The 18,400-nt window shown below is 39.5% G+C and overlaps 1 protein-coding gene across 1 annotated transcript in view; it reads left to right on the top strand.

The window, feature by feature from the left end:
* The window catches only part of LOC125233905 (bumetanide-sensitive sodium-(potassium)-chloride cotransporter), a 58,899-nt gene that overhangs the window by 36,112 nt on the left and 4,387 nt on the right, over positions 1 to 18,400 (top strand). The window contains exons 15-22 of the mRNA XM_048140074.1: positions 4,954 to 5,065; positions 5,174 to 5,308; positions 7,122 to 7,228; positions 7,754 to 7,887; positions 9,031 to 9,093; positions 10,947 to 11,058; positions 13,641 to 13,786; positions 14,536 to 14,650. Of these exons, the coding sequence (XP_047996031.1) occupies positions 4,954 to 5,065; positions 5,174 to 5,308; positions 7,122 to 7,228; positions 7,754 to 7,887; positions 9,031 to 9,093; positions 10,947 to 11,058; positions 13,641 to 13,786; positions 14,536 to 14,650 (924 nt within the window). The remainder of the gene's footprint in view (positions 1 to 4,953; positions 5,066 to 5,173; positions 5,309 to 7,121; positions 7,229 to 7,753; positions 7,888 to 9,030; positions 9,094 to 10,946; positions 11,059 to 13,640; positions 13,787 to 14,535; positions 14,651 to 18,400) is intronic.

The raw sequence follows: 18,400 nt of genomic DNA, 5'->3' as shown, positions 1-18,400 counted from the left end.
ATGTAAGAATCCTGTATACCAGTCATTATCATGGTCTCAGTACAAACATTGCAACACCATCAAATATTTGATTGGGGCAACACCTGACGGATTCATAAGTTTCATATCAAAAGGTTTTGGAGGCCGTACTTCAGATATAAACATTGTGAAACATAGTGACTTCTTAAACACAATTCCTCCAAATTGCATAATTCTAGCTGACAGGGGATTCAAATATTTAGAAACGCAGTTGGTTTCAAAATCCTGCAAACTTTTACGCCCTCCTAGTGTGTCAAAAGACATAAAAATGACTAAAGCAGAGGTAATACAGAGCAAAATTATAGCAAGTTTAAGAGTACACATAGAAAGGGTCATAAGAAGACTACGTTTGTATAAACTCTTAAAACCACACTCAGTGGTTAATAACAAATTAATCAGTATTTTGGATGACATAGTGATAGTTGTATGTGGATTAATTAATCTTCAATCAGCTATATTGAAAAACGTTTAACTGTCTGCTTCAAAACACTTGTTTAATTCCTATAAAAATCATCTAACCCTCTAGCACAACTTGCCTTGTCGCGCGCGAGTATATACTTAAAGTCGCGCTTGATGTATGGATGGACTCGCGCACGACAAGGCAAGTTATGCTAAAGGGTCTGATGTAAAAAGATTGTAAGGTATAAAGTGAAGAGTACTTGGCCGAACTTAATTTAAACAATAAAACGAATTAAATTTTTTGTTTGTTTTAGTTTTATTTGTATTAAAATTGTATTTAAATACTTCTTATTGTTTCTGATTAAAAGGCTATCCATATCATTAAAAGTAACTTTACTTATAAGGTCACTTAAAGGCAAGAGCCATTCCTATGGCTAAACAAATAAGACCAGTATAAGCTTGGTAATAAATAAGTAGAGGCCTTCAAAGGGTTCCTACAAATAAAATTTTGTAAACTCAAAGTTATATAATTTTTTATTGATATTAAATAAATCATAAGAAATAAGTTCAACACCTATCAGTCAATATTATGTTAGTTTTTAATATTTTTGCGGCTTTAGTGTGTTTTCACATTATCCGATCCGATATCGGATGTAGGACCGATATCCCATACATTGAAACCGCCATCTTTGATTTTTACTATTGGAATCCTTCCGATATCGGATCGGATAATGTGAGTTTGCGTGGCGCCGCGGCTCGGGTGGCGCGGCGCGGGCGTCCGTTCCGCGTCCCTTCTGTGTATTTTACGCCTTAGCTTGTACTATTATATATTCTGTGGCCTTAGTTATGTTACTGTAGGCGACTGACGACGGAGGCGGCCGGAGTTGCTCAGTACTCTCATTAGTTTGTTTTCCTTATAAGAATAAGGATGTGTTGCGATTAGGGATATACCGACTATTGATTTGGCCGACTACAAATGCGGCCGGATCGGCTTTCCCGACTAGTCGGTACATCCCTAGTTGCCATATGATATTTGCTCGTCACCAGTTTGATGATGCTGTGTCTGACCATATCTAATATTTTGTATGATCTTGAAATTACTTTTCCCCTCACTAGCTCGGAAACACGTGTTTTGTCCTTTAATACCAGCGGGTAAAAACACATTTTATCCACTAGTGGATAAAGTAACTTTACCTTGAATATAGTCATTTTTACTGCTTTAAAATTGATAAAAATGAGTGAATCTAGTGATGACGATGTTTCACCACCTGTGGAACTACTGAAAGCAGGTAATAAACGCGTTTTTTTGCGTTTTACTTTCCTGGCTATAGTGAGGGGAAGTTTTGTGTTACACTCGGGTGCAAATGTATTTTACGTCTCGTGTGTTAAAAAAACTCGCAAGTTCAGAATTCTATTCTCGAATCACTCGCTTCGCTCGTGTTCAACTATAGAGTCCTTTCACTTGCTCGTTTTTTAATTCCACACTCGGCGTTAAAATACACCTTTGCACCCTTGTATAACAAATAAATAGTGTCACTAAGTGTTAGCGTTTCAGAGGTAAGAACATATGATTATCCTAGTTAGAAGGAAAAGGTCTTTGTTTGTACCGAATAATAATACAATTGAATAACATAAAAAAGGTTTAATAAGGTAAGTAGAGGAGGCCTGTGCCCAGAGTGGGACTAGGTTAGGTTATTTCTAATATGAAATACAAAACTACTTACAAAACAATATAAAGACATAGGTATAAACACATTACAATAAACCTAAACTAAGGTGCCGCCAGCAGCGGGGCAGGGCCCAAGCTGCCGGTGGTTAGGGCTGCAGAGAGAGGAACCGTCAGACTATCCGTCGCCATGTCCAAGATCACCGCCTTCTGCATCTGGCCCTTGATCCATGAACCATCCAGCGAAAGTTTCTCAAGATGTTGGTTGAGACTATTCGCTATGAGACCGTTTAAGATTAAGTGTCTTTTGTATCCCTAACGTTATGAATAACTTATGTTACTTAATGTTCTATTGTGGTACTACTTAACAATTTATCGAATATAAATGTTTTCCAAAATATTTCTGCTTTTTTTATGAGGGTGTCCACATATAATCTATCATAATATAACCAATGTGTATGGTAGACCTTATTAGTTTCGTACATCGGGTCAGCGACACAGAATAACGCTTTTTTTTTCCCTGTTGCGTGCATTTGAAGCTGCGTTTGGGCTTTAAATTTGTATGTAATTTCATTGTTTTTCATGTAGTTATTCATAGCTTTAGGGGTACAAGGACACTTAATTTCCACTGTGAAATCTTCAGACAAACCATCTGGCGATGCACCAATAAATGGGGATATTAATATGAAACCACACTTTTGAATTTTGAGATTCATGTCGTTTTCTAATTGCTGTATAACCTGATCCTCTAATACTTTGCCGCGTTTAATTGCCTTCGTCTCTGGCACTTTATAACCGCCAAGAATGCTTTGTACCAATACACCATCCGTTTTGCATTTAGTAGCTTCAAAAATTTTGGATGCTGTGACCCTCCCCTGTCGCAGTGTATGCCACAGCTTGCTGCTGGCTTGATCACGGGTTTGCTCCTCTATCTCCCTTTTTACATCTGTAGTGAGTTTCCGCTCTGCAAATCTTTTCAAACTGTCCAATGTTATTGTTTCATTAGTGGCACGAAAATCCAAAATAATATCGAATAAACTATATTTGTCCATGGTTATTTTTTCACTGTTATAGTTTACAATAAGTGCATCATGGCACTCTCTCTTGCTGCATTCCGCCAAGAATGTCGACAAATTAGGAATATTCGCAGGAGGGGGTAAAAGGGGGCGTTTCCCCATGTCTTTAGCTAAGACAAATTTGTCTTTTGACACAGCCTCACTTAACTTGGGCCGAGTCCAGTAACATCGTACTGATGTGACTGACGGCTCTTCGCTCCGCTTGATCAGCCACATGATGAAACAAACGGAGTGTTTACATCCTCCTTCTCTTGCAGCACAATTTTCGCATTTGACATCTAAAATGATATCCTCGGCTTCATTGATTCGTGCAAGCACTGAATACATTTTGGAATGAACGTTATGTTCGGGTGTGACCCTACACCTGACGAAACATATGACCCTCTCTCTCCTCACTTCTACGTATCCAATCGCAGTCTCTACGTAGGTGTCTCGGGTAGAAAGCAGGGTTTTTGTTCCGCGAACGGCCGCAGAGTTAAAGCTATCGCTTTCGCACATAAATTGCATGAGCATTATGTTATCTACTCGTGGCAGATTGCGAGAATCTGCCACCGCGTAGCCCTCCGTAACTTTCATAATGAGTTTAATCTCTGTAGGTACAAATTGAATTCAAACCAAACGTTCAGTTCAGTTTTTAAAATTAAATGGCTTCAGTCCATTGGGACTATTTCGCCAGTGTCAAGGTGATATGAGCTAATTATTAGTAATTTTTGTACGGTAAGTACGACATTGTACGGTGAGTTAGCACTTGTAAATTGATAGCTAGATTTTACAAGAGCACGTGGACTACCGGCCGTTTACGACAAAGAAAAGGCTAAACGCGTTTCGAGAACAATTCTTCATCAGCTTCTCACTACAACATTAGTTTACTGCATAATAAGCTATCAATATTACACTTTAAACAACATTAATGAGTAAAAGAAAAATAAATTATTCAGGACACGAAACCGCTAAGATGGCGTCCCAACCGGAAGTCCAAACCAAACGTATAACTCGACAAATACATAAACAAGAAAATTTCTTTCATGTCAATAAACTGTCAGTGTCAAACTGCTACTTTTTTCTGACGACAGGCGGAATATAGGCACGGGGAATATTTCTAATCTGCCTAAATCTTGGTTTAGTCAAGTTATTTTGAATTTTCTCAAGAATAACTGAATTTAAAAATCCAATTTATTTTTATATGTACTCAGCAAGCCCTAATCTACAAATAGACTTTGATTTTTAGCCATCGTAAAAAAATGAAATGTTGTCAATTGCTGTTGAGAAACGGGCTTTGTGTGTTCGATATCAGATTGACATGTCATAGTTTTGACACATTTGTTTTGAAGTATGTTGTGATGTGGCTAAGATGTATCTTTTGCCAAATTTAGTGATTATTTACGAATTGGTTGAATCGATTGGGTACAAGGAGGCGCTTAAACAAAATATACGATTTCTATCAACTTACTGAAATGTCATTTGAATCGAAATGACAGATTTTTTTAAATATTATTACAGGAGTTTATTTAAAATTTCATTAGTTCGCGCCAGTTTACGTTTTGTGGACGCTGTCATGTGTCAAAAATGTGAACTTACAGCTCCGGGACAATTGTCTTTAATTGTAAAGCCCGTTTCTCAACAGCAATTCATGTAACATCTATCGCAGGTCCCATACAGCTGCGATAGATGTTTTTAGAAAAAAATACGAATTTAAGAAAACTAACTATGCCATTCTGTTTCCTATAATGGGCCTAACTATATGCCGAAGTTAACGGAATTCAATAACAACACGGGGTATGTTTCATTTCGCAGGCCACAAATACTGGTGCTGACTGGTTTCCCTGGCGAGAGGCCAATCCTGACTGACTTCACCTATCTCCTGACTAAGGGCTTATCGCTGATGCTTTGCGGCCATATTGTTCCTGTGAGTATAATCTTCTAGTGACAGAATTTACTCAAAATTTTGTTCCAATCATCATCCCCATGCAACCCCCATGAATCTGAAACTTATAAATATGGTGTTTGTTGACAGAACCAAGTAAGCCACCGAGCACGCGAGGCGTTGTCGAACCGGGCTTACCACTGGTTCAACAAGCGGAAGATCAAAGCCTTCTACAGTCTCGTTGACGATGTCAGCTTCAAAGATGGCGCTAGTGCGCTTATACAGGTAGGACACATTATCATACTACGTCGGTGGCAAACAAGCATACGGCCCGCCTGATGTAAAGCGGTCACCGTAACCTATGGACGCCTGCAACTCAAACAGTGTCACATGCGCGTTGCCACCCCATTAGAAACTTGTATACTCCCTTTTGCTGTGTTAAGTACACAGCAAAAAGGAGTGTACAAGTTCTAAGGAGGGCTCGGGTTGCCGACGACTCAAAGGACAATAGACGGAACAAATTAGTTCCGTAAGTCCTCCCGTCATCAGCACACCGCACCCTCGTTGAGCTCTGGCAGCCTTACTCACCGGCAGGAACACAACACTATGAGTAGGGTCTAGTGCTATTTGGCTGCGGTCTTCTGTAAGGCGGAGGTACTACCCCAGTTGGGCTCTGCTCTAGATTCGAGCGAGACGATATCCGCTGTGCTGTGCCCTACCACACAAAGCGGAATATCATTCGCTATGCCCTACCTCCTACAATAGTCCTACAATAGTCCTATCATAGTCGTTTATGATACAACCAAGTGAGTCACCGTCTCACCGTGCACGCGAATCGCTGTCAAAGCGCGCTTACCACTGGTCAAAGAGGATCGAGTGTTATAAGGAGTTACTGTCAAACTAAAATGTGTAATCACAGTGCATATACAGCCGTCTCTCGACACAGGCTTAAAACTTGACAGATTTGACAATTTGGCCCATAATCTTAGCTCGATATGTGTTAAAATGTTAAATATGAATATTAGCGCCATCTAGTCGACCGTCCCCCAAAGGTGTAACGCCATCTAAGCCACGGTACCTTTTTCTCTATGCTATTGAGGTACGTTTTTTACTTAGACTTTATCCGTCTATACGACGGACGGACGACCGGTCTGGCCTAGCGCGTAGTGACCCTGCCTGCTACGCCGCGGTCCCGGGTTCGAATCCCGGTAAGGCCATTTATTTGTGTGATGAGCACAGATATTTGTTCCTGAGTCATGGATGTTTTCTATGTATATAAGTATCTGTATATTATATATAGTGAGAACCATAATTTATTATAGGACCAAATTACACAGAATATATTATATATATCGTTGTCTGAGTACCTGCAACACAAGCCTTCATGAGCTTACCGTGGGACTCAGTCAATCTGTGTAAGAATGTCCTATAATATTTATTTATTTATTCTATACGGAGTTACATATGTCTTTGCCACTGGTTCAAAAAGAGAAAGATCAAAGCCTTCTACAACCTCGTAGACTTCGTCAGCTTCAAAGATGGCGCTAGTGTGCTTATACTGCTATGTCATATGTCACATGTATAAATCAATTCACAAGAACCAGTGTATAAAAAGCTCTTTACAGTTCGTTCATTCCGTTCTTGCCAGCTTTTGTTTTTTTTTTCTGTGTATTTACCTTTAATTATGTAGTTTATATAAATAAATAAATATTGGGGGACACCTTACACAGATCAACCCAACCTTAAACTAAGCAAAGCTTGTACTATGGGTGCTAAGCGACGATATACTTATATAGATAAATACGTACTTATTATTAAACATCCATTACTCAGGAACAAAATAAATATCTGTGCTCATCACACAAATAAATGCCGTAAGCGGGATTGGAACCCGGGACCGCGGCTTAGCAGACAGACAGGTCATAAACAGATATCATGGAAAACATCGAGTAGTGAAATGTGTTCGTACTCTGCTAAAAATAACTTCTGTCCCTGTTTTTCTTAAAATTATCTGATGCTTTATTTCGTGCATGGTATAAAATATTTTAAGTACAGTCAAGTTGCCTATTGCATAGATTTAATTATTTATTTTTCGCAGACGAGTGGCCTCGGAAAGCTGAAGCCAAACATCCTGATGATGGGATTCAAAGAGAACTGGCTGGACTGCGATCGTTCAGAAATCGTTGACTACGTGGAAGTTATGCAGTAAGTTATTTTTCGTTACTATATTTTAGTTAACTCTGTCCTATTTAGATACATTTAAATCCTAATCTACCTCCCGATTCCAGGATTAAATTATTTTTCTAAAATATTACAAGTGGATATCAAAGTTGTGTAGACAGCGCGCCACAAACATGCGCGTCGGTGCTCTCAACGTTACCTACCAATGGTTATATTATTTCTTTGTAGTTCGTTATTTATGTTTTGTGTTACTTTATTTTATCTATTGCCTTCCGTTCCGATTTTTCTCATTTAATGGTCTCATCGAAAGACCATCAGCGCTGGAAGTCGCCAGCAATATGCTGAGGTAAGGCCATTTCGTGGCACTTAATTCTTCTGTCATTCTTAAATATTGTTTATTGTACGTGTGCTTACAAATAAAACTATTTCTATTCTATTCATTCACACTCTTGGTCTGCTCAAACACACTAAACTCACATCTCGGTCAATGTAAGTCTAGTGAAATTAAATGTGTATCATTCTTAATATTGATACAATTTTCCGCAACAGCAAAGCTTTGGATGTACACATGGCGATAGCAATCCTGCGGGTCGAAGGCGGGCAGTACACGAGCGAGGCACTCGACGATGACTTGCAAGCTTACCTACACGATATGAGTGCGAAAGACCTCACTACGTTGACGCGTAAGTACTGCTGTACAGTGTACACTGTTCATTCACTCATACAACAAATATTTTTTAGATTTGTTTTGTCATAAAAATAATCACAATCAATTTAGTCATACTTGTTATGGAGAATTTTTGGCCAAAAGCTGCACTTTTAGACGGAAGCAAGCCGCTTTGCATGGTGATAGTAGACATCAAAGTAAACGATTTTTTCCGAGGATATCGAAATTTCATCCCTTAGGAAGCCGAGCGTAGCGAGGTGTTTTATGAAAATGAAAAAATTATATCTTTTTATTGTATCGTCCGATTTTGACAAAACGTATTCAGTGCGAGACGTAAATTTAATTTTTTTAATCTTTGTCTTACTTTTTTTTATAATATATTTTTTCCAATTCGTTTTAAATTACGTAAAGCAATACCTTTCATTTGAGATACGTTTTGTCAAAATCGGACGATACAATAAAAAGATATAATTTTTTTCATTTTCATAAAACTACTCGCTACGCTCGGCTTCCTAAGTGATGAAATTTCGATATCCTTGAGAAAAATCGTTTACTTTGATGTCTACTATCACCATGCAAAGCGGCTTGCTTCCATCTCAAAGTGCAGCTTTTTTTTCATAACTATTATGACTAATTGACGAAATGTAGTAATTAAAGTTACCTTTCTGTCGAATTCATATGGTGGAGGTATCGTCATTATCTTGTTAAAGGACATAAATTAAGAAAGTCGTTATTGCCGAGTCACGGTAAAATCAAAAATTGACTGTTATGAACGAAACATATTTTTTCGTGTAACTTCCTGTACGCTAAATATGAATGTGATATCTTTTATTTTGAGCTTGCTCACTATGAAAGAAAATTGTTCTATTTTCGTAAGAATAGTTTTCACTTCTGTGTTACATATTTTTATTGTTAATTTATAATATATGATTTTCATGATATTCACCACAAACTACTTTCAAAAACTACATATTTTTCATCAACATTTTGTTCGCAATATTTTCTACCATATCACAGTACTTTACTCACATACATCATTTAGTTGCGACATGACGTGTTGCTAACCCACCGTTTTTATCAAAAGCCCATAGTGTCTAAACTGCCATTTCATTCATGCGTGTATAACACAATGTTGAATGTATGCTAACACGTTCTGCAGGATCCATGGGCGACAACGGTAAGGAGTCCAAGTCTACTGAGAGCTTGAACACGCATTCGAGAGGTAAGATGTAATCTGGCCCCGTAGCCGAATGGTATTTTTCCGACGCAAAACGAAAAAGAAACGCCGCGAAAGATAGTCTGGCTCTGTTGCGCGAATGTGCAAGATCGATAGAGATAGATATCTACTAGCGTTTCGTTTCGTGAGCGTTTGTGCCATTCGTAAAAAAAAACCGGCCAAGTGCGAGTCGGACTCGCCCACCGAGGGTTCCGTACAAACTTTCTTTCAAACTACCTAGTAAAAATAATCTCATATTTTCATATAACTCTAATGACTTGACTAGAAGACAAAAGTATAGGCACTAATGAGTATTATAGTGTATAGCGCCATCTCCCGGTCAATTTGCTAACTAATTTGCGCGACCTGGTTTTTCAGGGATAATTCTTTATAATGTTAACCGATTTAAACAGTTTTTACTTTATTGGACAGAAGATGGTTTACGTAACATCTCGTATTAATTTGAAGTACGATATACATCCGCAGGGGTGGGTAAATTGAAAGTAAAAATCTGAAAAGTTTTTGTGAATTAAAAAAAAAGTATTCAAAATACAAACACGATTATATTTTTCCTGTAATATATAGCATAAAACCAATGTTTACTAAAATTTTCATAATTTTTCGTTGGTAAACTTCGGAGATAAGGGGGGGGAACGGTATTTTTTTTTTACATTTTCCTTCAAAATTCTTTTTTTTCCACAACAAAAAAAATATAAAAAATAGCTTATTTACGTTCAATTTGAGCTCTTTCCAACGATACCACACTTGACCTAGTAACTTGAAATTTACAGTTTGCCCCCCTTTCATTTTGGCCATTTTCTACAATTAAAATTAATATATTTAAAAAAATTATACTTTCTATTTGTAGAGGTTTACAATGTTCACAACTATTCCAAATTTCAAGTTGATAGCATTAGTAGTTCTCGAGATATTTAGGAATGTGACAGACGGACAGACAGACGGACAGAGTCGCACCATAAGGGTTCCTGTTGTACCTTTTTGGTACGGAACCCTAAACAAAAAAAAAAACTTAATCTAAATCGTTTCGTCCGTGCGGGAGCTACGATGCTACAGACACGTCAAACTTCTAACACCCTGTCGTACTGTTTTATACCAAAGAAAATTGGCCCATTTACACGGTACGAGGACTCGCATACGAGTTTTATTACATTGCGGTATTTGATGGCTGTGCAAAATTGTATGTAACCTCAACAGCCCGCAATGTAACTACAATCGCATGTGAGTTCGCACGCCGTCTACATCAGCCTAGCTCAAAACTAGACATGGGTCGAATACGGACTTTGCCGAATACGAATATTTACTTAGCTTTAATTTTTTTTTCTACTCCCGAACTGTTATTCGTCATTTACAGGGTCGTGCACAGATCTTTAAAACCCTACATAAAGGTCTATTCCCCAAAGCCAGCGTCCGCCGGCTTTCCGCGCATGCGCGCAGTATCGAAAAAACTGAAAACGCATTGTTTGGGTCTGTAACCATGGCAACGCCTTATAACGACACTGCGGGCGTGCGCGGGAAGGCTTTGGGCAGCCGAGCTGACAGTGCAAACCTTTGAGTCAAAATACAGGAAACAGTGTGAATTTCACGAAAATTATTCAAGAAAACTATTAAAAACTAGTGCATAGTCGTAGAAAAAGTATTGTATGCAACGGTGTTTAACTGAGTCAAAAAATACTCGTGGCGTCTCAATAACAATTTTCGGCTTCGCCTCAAATTGTTACCCAACGCCACTCGTCTTTTTTGACCTCCTTTAAACGCCTGTTGCATAAAATACTATTAATGATTGGCAATGGATAGCTACATATGGAATGGCTCGTAATGTTCCTCTTATTTGGGTGTAGGGAGCAGTATGTCCGACGTATCGCTGGGCTCTCCGCAACTACGCCGTGCGGCCGTCTCTGCCGACCCCAATGCCGCCGCCAACAAGCCCGCTAGCAACGAAAAAAAGGAGAGGTAATTTAATACCCTTTTTGAAAAATATATAGGTACTTGATTTGTGCGTAAATTATCTAGACTGTAGAGGATGCACTTTGTTCATGTTTTCACAAACATTTTTCACAAAATGAATTACACATATCAAAGACAGATATAACTCCGTATAGACAGATAAAGTTTAAGAAAAAAACGTACCTCAGTACTATACAGAAAAAGGCACGGTGCCTAGATGGCATTACACCTTTCGGGTACGCTCGGCTAGATGGCCGCTAAGACAAGCTAAGAATATGGGCCAAATTGTCAAAACTGAGGTTCAAAAGTTTTAAGCCTGCGTCGAGAGATGGCTGTCTATGCACTGTGATTACACATTTTACTTCGACAGTAACTCCCTATAATACTCGATCCTCTTTGCACATATGAAAGAAAATGTGACCAAAGCCTCTAGTGCCTGAGTAGTAGGGGGAAATTAGCTAAAATTACCGCATAATTAATGGAAGGTTTTTTTTAATTGAAATATGTACGTTATAGACCGAAGTTATTTTTCATTAACCCTCCCCACTCCTCCCTCCTCTGCGTCACCCCTCTACCCTCCCTTAAAGTGCCGAAAATGCGGTTTTTCTCGATTTCTGACAAAACTGTTGAAGACACAGAAAAAACGCGTAGGAACGAAGTAATCCTTAATAAATTTACTACAAATCATTCATTAACACTTTGGTTCTAGCACTTATAGTTTACGCGTGATCCGTCACGAAAGTTGGTCCTTTACTGCAATTTTCTTTAGTGAATGTTAAGTTTTCGCCCAAAATGCATACGAAATCGTCGAAATTTGTTTGATATAACTAAAATATTGTAACTCATGACTAAAATAAAATTAAGGGGGAAAAATCACTACCATGGGTGGAATTTCCAATATGTCTTGGAATTCCAGTAACTATTTAAGACGTAATATTTTCACGGTAGTAGTCGCTAGGAGTACCATTGATCTATATAGTGTATCTATGACTGGGGATGAGCTTTTGGTAGCTGTTGGTAGAGCCCTGGAGTATCAATCCAGTAGCCGTGAGTTCAAGTCCCACCCATGGTAGTGATTTTTCCCCCTGAAATTCATTTTCAGTTTATAATATTTTAGTAATATCAAACAGATTTCGTAAGCAATTTGGGAGAAAACTTAACATTAACTAAAGAAAATTGCAGCAAAGGACCAACTTTCGTGATGGATCACGCTAAACCTATAAGTGCTAGAACCAAAGTGTCAATGAACGATTTGTAGTAAATTTATCAAGGATTACTTTTTTCCTACACGCTTTTTCTGTATCTACAACGGTTTTGTCAGAAATCGCGAAAAACCGCATTTTCGGCTATTTAAGGGGGGGAAGAGGGGTGACGCAGAGGGGGGAGGGATGGGGAGGGTTGATGAAAAATAACTTCGGCCTGTAATGTACATATCCCAATCAAAAAAAATCTTCCATTAATTATGCCAACATTTTCATACATAACTTTCCAGAAGCAACGGACTAGAGGGTGGATAGCACAAGTTGAAATATTTTCAATAGATTATAATTTGACTTGTGTTAATTAGAGGTGTGATGTTTTTCGACAGCAAAGACACTTAATCTAGTAGTTAAATCAATACCATTCTAAAGTGGCATGAGACTCATGAGAGGCTTCAAAGAGTTAAAAGTAGGCTTGTGTAGTACATGTACTAATAGTACAAAAGACACGATTCCCTGCACTGTACTAGACCGAACTACTCCCAAATGATTCTGCTCTCTAGTACATTTAGTACACTCACACACGCGCAACAGAATGGGAGCGAAAGGAGCGAAGAGCCGAGAAGTGACAATGACAGCAAAGCGATCCGTGTGATCCGACCGCAACCGAACTAGAACCGACTGACTCGGACCGAGAGCGCGCGAAAACGGCCGATCAGCTCTCGGCTAGTACGAGCGAGCGTTACTGTACGCCATGTGCACAATTTGTCTCTCGCTCTCTCGGTGTAGTACTGTACTAAATGTCCTAAAAGAACGAACTAGTACACTTCGGAGATCGTACTAGTTGGGAGCGATCTTTTCAGTGAACGAGCAGGCACAGCTCTAGTTAAAAGTCTAATGAGGAGGCACACTCAAAGGATATGACAGATGGCGCCTCCCTATTAGTCCATTGCGCAGATAAATAATTTCATACGTCAGAGAGAAGATAATATTTTTTCTCTCTCTCACACATATGAATGACAGTGACATGCCTTTGGCACTTGCACAGGCGCCGCCTGGCGGGATAAAATGTCAGTGTGCCTCCTCATTAGTTGTCTAAACAATATAGTCGAGACAATTAACACATTCATTGCCTGTGTAAGCTGGGGCCCATTTCTCGAAGCTACAAATTACAAGCGGTAGTCAATGTCTAATATGACAAGTTGGAAAGAGACTTGTAACTTGTAATTTTCTGTTTTGAGAAATGGGCCACCACTGGTCGCTATGACAAGACGGATTTTTCTGCTTATAGAAGCGCCATCAAACGAGAGACCCCGCATAGTAGTTATTGCGTAAATTTAAACGGCTTGATATAAAGATGTATTCATTTACAAGTATGTTATGGTTCAGGAGCGGCGGCGGCGGTGTAGCCGGAGCGGTACGTCGTGCTTTGGGCGGCGCGGCCGCTCGCCGAGCCTCATCCTTCACATCGGTAGAGCACTTCACCAAGCGCCAGGCCGGCTCTGTCGACGTGTGGTGGCTGTACGACGACGGAGGTACCTACCGTCTGTACTGACTTGTGTGCGGTGTAGCCGGAGCGGTGCGTCGCGCTCTCGGCGACGCGGCTGCGCGTCGAGCCTCGTCCTTCACGTCGGTGGAGCACTTCACCAAACGCCAGGCCGGCTCTGTCGACGTGTGGTGGCTCTACGACGACGGAGGTACCTACCATCTGTACTGACCTGTGTGCGGTGTAGCCGGAGCGGTGTGTCGCGCTCTCGGCGGCGCGGCCGCTCGCCGAGCTTCGTCCTTCACGTCGGCTGAGCACTTCACCAAACGCCAGGCCGGCTCTGTCGACGTGTGGTGGCTCTACGACGACGGTGGTACCTACCGTCTGTACTGACTTGTGTGCGGTGTAGCCGGAGCGGTGTGTCGCGCTCTCGGCGACGCGGCTGCGCGTTGAGCCTCGTCCTTCACGTCGGTGGAGCAGTTCACCGAACGCCAGGCCGGCTCTGTCGACGTGTGGTGGCTCTACGACGACGGAGGTACATTGTCCACACTTTTCAGACAATGCGTTGGTGTATGTTGACCTGAAACGAACTGAAAGTTTTATATATTTATATCTTTTCATAAGTTTAACGCGCTACCGCGCATTGTGCGCTGCCGTTTAATCGCCACTTGCGTGGTTGGTGAAGAGGGTCCCATTCGAGCTTCTTGCCGCACGAGAAAGTTTTCAAAATTAGATTAGATACAAAGCTAGTTAGAAATAAAGTATAGTCGTCGGTATTTATTAAAATTGTTTTCGCAGGTTTAACTCTCCTGTTACCATACATCCTGTCAACGCGCCGCGCCTGGTCATCATGCCCGCTACGCGTATTCACACTCGCTAATAAGAATACTGAGATGGAACTCGAAGAGAGGAAGTAAGTTTTACACGTACCTAATAAATTTGTAGTCTTAATAATGTTAAGTTTTTAACTGAGGTTTTGGACCTGAGTTTGCCCTAACCATGGGGTCTCATCCGGAACAGTGCAAAATTATTTCCAAATAGATCTCATAGATGGCGCTAAGTGTCACGATTGACGATTATTATTTTTTTATCAAATAGATTTAAAGGTATTTGAAGCGTCATAAATTAAATACATTATAAATTAAATACAAACATCGATGACAACACAAATTTAATGCATTATTTTAGAAATTTTCAAAGAAATAATATCACGTAATATATTGCTACTGACTATGACGCAACAACGTGAACAACCTGCGCGCGACAGTATCGAGCTACCTAAATTTTATTGCATATTGTCACTAGATGGAGCTGTCACTATCTACAGTATACTGCCAACGAAACGGTGCGATTGTGTGCGTTCCGTTCATATTAACATGGGGTCTCATCCGGAACAGTGCAAAATTATTTCCAAATAGATCTCATAGATGGCGCTAAGTGTCACGATTGACGATTATTATTTTTTTATCAAATAGATTTAAAGGTATTTGAAGCGTCATAAATTAAATACATTATAAATTAAATACAAACATCGATGACAACACAAATTTAATGCATTATTTTAGAAATTTTCAAAGAAATAATATCACGTAATATATTGCTACTGACTATGACGCAACAACGTGAACAACCTGCGCGCGACAGTATCGAGCTACCTAAATTTTATTGCATATTGTCACTAGATGGAGCTGTCACTATCTACAGTATACTGCCAACGAAACGGTGCGATTGTGTGCGTTCCGTTCATTGAGATATATGTACTACGTACTATAGGCGACGTTGCCAGACGGAAACTCTGCACAAGCTGACAAATGCGCGGAGTGCGCGAAGCGGTAATTTACGCGTAGAGTAGTAAGTCCACCATCAGATGTGACACATTATTATATTCCGCCTGTCAAAATTATTTATTTATTTATTTACAACTTAAAAAATACAAAGTAAGCGATCACTGCCGCCCATGGACACCCGAAACACCAGGGGTGTTGGAGGTGCGTTGCCGGCCTTTAAGATGGATGTACGCTCTTTTCTTGAAGATTTATCTTCTTTTTTAAAATACAAATATATACTTATATATAATAATATATATATAGTGCGGTCAGTTTTTTTGGACAAAGCGTAGGTATCCATTGTTCTCTTTTTTCATGACCAGGCCAAAGAAAACAGCAAAAAGTGAGCGTGCTAAAAATACAATTTTACTCAATAACTGTTACCAATCAATAAACAAATTAACTTTTTTTTTATATTATAGTAACATAATTCATAAAGTAGTAAGTAGTAAGTAGTTACCTAATAATTTTCCAAATTGAAATAAATATATTTCGCAAATCTATTAGAGGTGAAACACATTAGTAGGAACAATGAAAATGGCACATCTGCGCGGTTAACTTTTTAGTCTATTTGCGTCACCAAAATCGCGCAGCCTCGCTCCCGCTCGCGTGTTCGTAGAATATTCAGCTGTCAGCCGATAATATTTGTTTGTGTACGTTAATAATGTAGGTATACGTTTGTAGTAGTGTGCGTGACAAAAAATGTCGTCTATTTCTATTAAACAGCTGCCAATGATCGAAATTCAAATTAGTTGAACAATTTCCATTGAAAAAAAAAAAGTTTGTAATGCATCGGTCCGAATTGTGGATACTAGTTTTATCATCTTTTAGTAGATACAATTGAATGTAAAATTATTTATTTTGCCTGACACTCTTGAGTATTTTTTATGCCGTTATTTTAATTTTACAATATAATATTTGGAATATGGTGCTTATAATTATTAAATATAAAACATTTTTTAAATACTTTTTGATACAAAATCATACTTCATTGATTTGGAACAATGCTTTTTATCGGACCTACAGTCAACCAATTGGAACCCTAGGCCACTGTAGAACTATGTCATAGTAACGTTATAAATCAGATTGTAAGAAACCTCTTACTGCTTGTCATTTTGACATGGTTGTAGAGTGGCCTAGGGTTCCAATTGGTTGACTGTACATCCGACACTATCGGAAGCGTTTATCGGATGTAGGATGTCGATCTGACACCCGATATCGGATCGGATAATGTGAAAACGGCCTAAGCATTAACCGTTAGTGTGTTTTCACATTATCCGATCCGATATCGGATGTAGGACCGATATCCCATACATTGAAGCCGCCATCTTTGATTTTTGCCTTTGAAATCCTTCCGACATTTGCTACATGCACGACCGATGCGATGCATGCGAAATCAAACCTTATCGATATGGAAGTATGAGACACGACGATTGCCGACTGGCTAGGATTTCCGAACGCACACGAATGCGCGCTCGGTCGCCGATTTGCGGCGGAGTGGGCCTAGACCTCGACGCGACGCCGCACTTGCGTCGCGCGAAGCGCAACAGCATTTTAAAACATTATTATTGTACAAATATAATTATTTATTAACCACATCAGCCCCCCCCCCCCCCCCCCGACCAAACCAAACCAAAACACACTACATTTTTGCATTTTTCCCCTCGCTAGGTCGGAAACACGCGTTTTGTCCTTCAATACCAGCAGGTAAAAACCCACTAGTGGATAAAGTAATTTGACCTTGAATATAGTCATATAGTGAATCTAGTGATGACGATATGTTTTACCACCTGTGGAACTCCTGGAAGCAGTGATAAACGCGTTTTTTGCGTTGTACTTTCCTCGCTATAGTGAGGGAAAATGTTGTTGTGTATCGTGGTTCAACTATAGAATACTTTCGCTTGCTCGTTTTTCAATTCCACACTCGCCGTTAAAATACAACTTTGCACTCTTGTATAACAAATAACTATGTATTTTATATTTTTGAATATATTTTTTCAGACTGGCACTTAAAAAGAGTTTAAACGTTTTTTTTTTCTAAAAACCTAAATTTTTCAACAAAGGTTACCAAGGCTCGATCGGCGCGCCTAGTGGACGCCAGGCTTAAATTGTCTGGTCTTGGTGTTTTAATAATTTTATGTGTTTATAGTCGTAATTTATTTGCGAAGTATTAATTTTATATCTGTATTTTTAAATTACACTATGTTGTGGTACCGGGAAGCATATTTTAACTTAAAAGGACGTAATGACAACATTTCATACCATGTTTCAGAAAATAAATAGTTTCGGAGTTTAAATTAAGTTTGCAGTGTTTGCACAATTTTATGAATAAAAATATTACTCTCGAAAATGTTTTATCAAATACGTACTTTACATTTTGTTCATTATGTTTACTACATGTACATTCTTAGCTATTATACTTATGTATTTCTTACATAATAATATTCATTTCCATATTTCTAATTAACTACGCGCCTGCTTTAGAGTGCTTATATTTTAACAAATCAATGCATCCTTTGGTCGGGGGCTGGGGCCTCTCAACTCAAGGTCGCCGGCGCCGTGGTCGCGGGGCGCGGGGCGTGGGGCGCGGGGTGGGGCGCCGCGGATCTCGTTCATTCAATTCCGCTTACATGTGTTGCGGACAGAGCGAGTATATTATACGTACGCGGCGAGCACACATACAAGCCGCACGGCAACGCCATCTAGTAATGTTCGACTTTAATCGTCCATGTGACGTTATAGGTTTAGTCCGTGAAAGCTAAAACAGATGTCGCAAGATGTTGCAGTTTGATGACTATTTCGACGTAGGATACTGATAAGAGTTTTGTTGGCCACGC

This window comes from Leguminivora glycinivorella, chromosome 15 (assembly GCF_023078275.1).
Source record: "Leguminivora glycinivorella isolate SPB_JAAS2020 chromosome 15, LegGlyc_1.1, whole genome shotgun sequence".
Taxonomy (NCBI): Eukaryota; Metazoa; Arthropoda; class Insecta; order Lepidoptera; family Tortricidae; genus Leguminivora; species Leguminivora glycinivorella.
This window is presented reverse-complemented; position numbering and strand designations above follow the sequence as displayed.